The 3,855-nt window shown below is 53.7% G+C and overlaps 1 protein-coding gene across 1 annotated transcript in view; it reads left to right on the top strand.

Annotated features, from left to right (window-relative positions):
• Positions 1–1,611: 1,611 nt before the first annotated feature.
• Znf689 (zinc finger protein 689) overlaps positions 1,612–3,855 on the top strand; it is a 6,286-nt gene continuing 4,042 nt past the window's right edge. The window contains exons 1-2 of the mRNA XM_005415094.2: positions 1,612–2,545; positions 2,734–2,847. Of these exons, the coding sequence (XP_005415151.1) occupies positions 2,242–2,545; positions 2,734–2,847 (418 nt within the window). The 5' untranslated portion in view covers positions 1,612–2,241. The remainder of the gene's footprint in view (positions 2,546–2,733; positions 2,848–3,855) is intronic.

Below are 3,855 nucleotides of genomic sequence, written 5' to 3'. Positions count from 1 at the left end.
TGTGTGTGTTTGTGTGTGTGTGTGTGGTAACATTTGCCCATGGAATGGGGGAACTGCTGTCTTAGATGGGAGTGGCGGTTCTCAAACAAAATATGTATTAGGATACTTGGAACCAGGGAGGACCGCTGTTTCCCCACACATACAACTCCTCTTCCTGAGAGAAGCCGCAAGTATCATGACACAAACAGTTCAGTGTTCATTCTCTGTCTCTTTAGAAAGGAAGGATGAGAAGAATGAATAGCAGCCTAACAGGCCATGGAGCTGAACATGTCCCTGTGAGGGGTTGCTGCAGGCCAGGCTGACCTTAGCTTCAGGGCTGCACTGACACATAACCCCAGGTCCGACAGCTAGAGGACACCAAGGGATTTACAATCACAAGAGGCTCTACCCATGCCTGGACTGCAGCCACTCCTTCAGCTACCTGTCCCTCTTGACCTGTCACCAGCTGGCTGTCACTCCTCTGGGGAGTGGCCCTGTTCCTGGAACTGTGTGGACATTTCTTCTGTTGGAAAGGCAGCCTGGCCATCCATATGCACACTCACACAAGGGAGAAGCTCTTTGCATACTACTCCATGCTGGTCTAACAATGGCGCACCCACTCTGGTGCACCCTCCATGTCTGTGGGCCTTGTGGGGCCCAGCTCTGCCCAAGGGCTTAATGGCTGATCACCAGCTGCTGCACGCAGGGGACATGCCCTATTCTATCCAGACCACGGCTGCTGCTTCCAGTGGAATGGGGCAACGGCATGCACAGATGGACATGGGAGGGAGAACCAAACATGGGCACTGAGTATGGGCACGACTTTTAAACTTCCCTCGCTGGGTGCGGTGGTGCATGCCTGTAATCCCAGCACTCGGGAAGCTGAGGCAGGAGGATCACTGCAAGTTTGAGGCCAGCCTGGGCTACAAAGTGAGCTCAAGGCCAGCCTGAACTGCACAGTCAGACTCTGTCTCAAAATGACAAAAAAAAAAAAAAAAAAAAGAACTCTTATTTATATTTTTCTTCTTTTCTTTAACATAAAATTTAAAAATGCATGGAAACTGTGCAGAATATTGAACCTGAGAACAAAAGTTCAAGTGGCTTCCTGGCTGAGCAAGCAAATTAGGATAGTGCAAGGGGATGGTGTTAATGCTGCTGTGGCGTCATGCCTGTAATGGCAGTAAAGAGCGAATACAATGATATACAAATACGCAGTATGTTGGGCTTGGTGTCTGCCCCCAGGAATATTAACATTATTCCATTCCCAAAAGGGGAAACAAACCAAAACAACAAAGCCATGGGAGGATGTGGTTGCCTGCCTCTGTATCCCAACTACTGGGGAGGCTGAGACAAGATCACAAGTTGGCAGGCCAGACTGGGCTACTTGGTGAGACCCCATTCCAATTAAAAAAAAAATAAAGCCGCTGGGCGTGGTGGCGCATGCCTGTAATCTCAGCACTGGGGAGGCTGAGGCAGGAGGATCGTTGCAAGTTCGAGACCAGCCTGGGCTACAAAGTGAGCTCAAGGCCAGCCTGAACTGCATAGCGAGACCCTGTCTCAAAAAGACAAAAAAAAAAAACATTAAAAAAAAAAAAAATTAAAATTTAAAAAAACCCAAAAAGCTCAGTGGTGGAGCATTTGGCTAGCATGTGCGAGGCCCAGGGTCCAATCCTCAGTACTGAGGACAGGACGAAGACGACAGGGGCAACAACAAAATTAACCGTTCAGAGCAAAAGCTCTTCTGAAGTTACAACAGAACAAGATCCCAAGGTAGTCTCCGCGCTGGGTTAGCCACGTGTAGCTGCGGCTCGAATCCTTTCCTCCTTCAGAGACAGGCTAAGACAGTTCTCCTTGGGAGAACGGTAAAAAAACAACCAGAGACTTATCGCAGCTCTTTGCAGCCCACTTTGGAAATCACCGTAGTCACCAGACAGTGATGGTCCAGCTTCCTGCCCTTACGCATCCGTTTACTTCTTTCAAATAGGCCGCCTTCACTAACACCCAATCAGAACGCTCGATGTTTGGGTACCGCCCAATGAGCGAGAAGAATAGGGAGGGGGAAAAAAAGAGGGCGTGAAGCCCAATCGCAGCGCCATTACACTTTAGGGCAAAGAGGTTAGGAAGCCGGCATGGCGCTCCGGTCAATAAAATCGATAGCTGGAAACTGCCTGTGTTTCAGGCAAAGGCGGTGCGGTAGCAGCGCCGCCATTTTCCCCAAAGGCATCTTCCAGTGCCTTTCACCCAAGTTCGGGCAAGAGTTTTATGAATAACAGGGCGAGGTTTCTGTTAGTCCCGAAGGCGGCCGGCTCCGATCCCCTCCAGGGCTCCCAGCCACTCTGCCTTCGGCCGGCGGGGGTTCCAATGGCGCCGCCTTCGGCCCCACTCCCCGCCCGGCGTCCAGGCCAGGCCGGGCCCAGCCAGAGAAGGGGAAGGAGGCCCAGGGCCTTGAAGTTCGCGGACGTGGCCGTGTACTTCTCCCCGGAGGAGTGGGGCTGTCTGCGGCCCGCGCAGAGGACCCTGTACCGGGACGTGATGCGCGAGACCTACGGCCTCCTGGGCGCGCTCGGTGAGGCCCCGCGCAGCCCGCTTCTGCGGCCGGGGTGGGGGAAGGACGGACCCGCGGGGCGGGGCGGGGCGGGCTCCAGGTCCTGGCCTGGGAGCGGGTACGTCTGGGGAGGAGGGCGAGGGCCCGGCGGAAGAAGCCGACCCCAGGGCTGTCGGGGGACCGGCCTCTCACTGCTTCTCCCTCCCCAGGATGCGCAGGTCCCAAGCCAGCGCTCATCTCCTGGCTGGAACGAAATACGGATGAGTGGGAACCGGCCGCCCTAGACCCGCAGGAGCACCCGCGAGGGCTGACAGTCCCGAGAAGTGAGTGAGAACGCTCGCGGAGAGCGCGCAGCCCTCCCGTAACCTCCTGACCTGCAGTGACTCAGCCCAGAGTTTGGGTCTGGCCTTGGCCTGAGCGTGACCCGCTGCTGTGCTGCGCACTGCGTTCGTTTTCCCAGCCTCGGGGGCTTCTTTCTGCCGGTCTGCGGCCGTCCACCACCCACGAGTTCCCAAGTCCATGTGCAAACTGGCCATGCAAGTGCTGCCCCGTGTGAACGAAACCCCGAGCTTTGGGAAGAGCTGCTCTCCAGGCAGCTGCCCCCAACCCTGCTCCCGCCTCCTCTGAACTGGGCCCTTGCTGAGGAAAACCACACTTCTCAGTTTCTGGGTTCTGGTTGAAGGCGCGTAGGGAGCACTGCTGGGGCGCAGCGGCCTCACTCTGCTCTAATGACGGGATGACCCTCACCACCGAAGGACAGCATTAGCCTCAGGGTCAACCACGGCTCTGGTCAGGGTCTTTTAGGTAGAAAGAGCAGATCCATCCACAGGGCAGGTGGGATTGTCTGGGCTGGAGTTTCTGTCACATTCCCTAAGGCCAGGAATATCTCTAAAATTCAGATTTGATCATAATTTCTTGTTGAAAAACTTTGAAGCCAGCCGTGGTGGCACACCCTTGTAATCACGTCTACTTGGGAATAAAAGGGCAAGGGAGGTAGCACCCTAGGGTTGATCCCCAAACCACAAAAACAAAAAACTTTGTTAGTTTTTGCCATGGTTGTCAAATGGCTGTTGTATGTAAATCATTTGGAGAACTTGGTAAAAGTATGGATACTGGGATCCCATCCCAGAACTTTTGATTCCCTGATTCACTCTTATGGATGTGTAGGAACTTGTGCATTTTTTTTTAATAGTTCCATTTGATTTGGATGTACATCTGGGTTTGGGAATCACTGGACAAAGTGTGGCCCAAGCCAGAGATAAAGCTCAGCAGCATAGCACCTGCCTGGCAAGCTCAAGGTCGTGAGTTCAATTCCCAGTACCAAAAAAAAA

The sequence above is a fragment of the Chinchilla lanigera genome, unplaced genomic scaffold (assembly GCF_000276665.1).
Source record: "Chinchilla lanigera isolate Chin_1 unplaced genomic scaffold, ChiLan1.0 scaffold00358, whole genome shotgun sequence".
Taxonomy (NCBI): Eukaryota; Metazoa; Chordata; class Mammalia; order Rodentia; family Chinchillidae; genus Chinchilla; species Chinchilla lanigera.
This window is presented reverse-complemented; position numbering and strand designations above follow the sequence as displayed.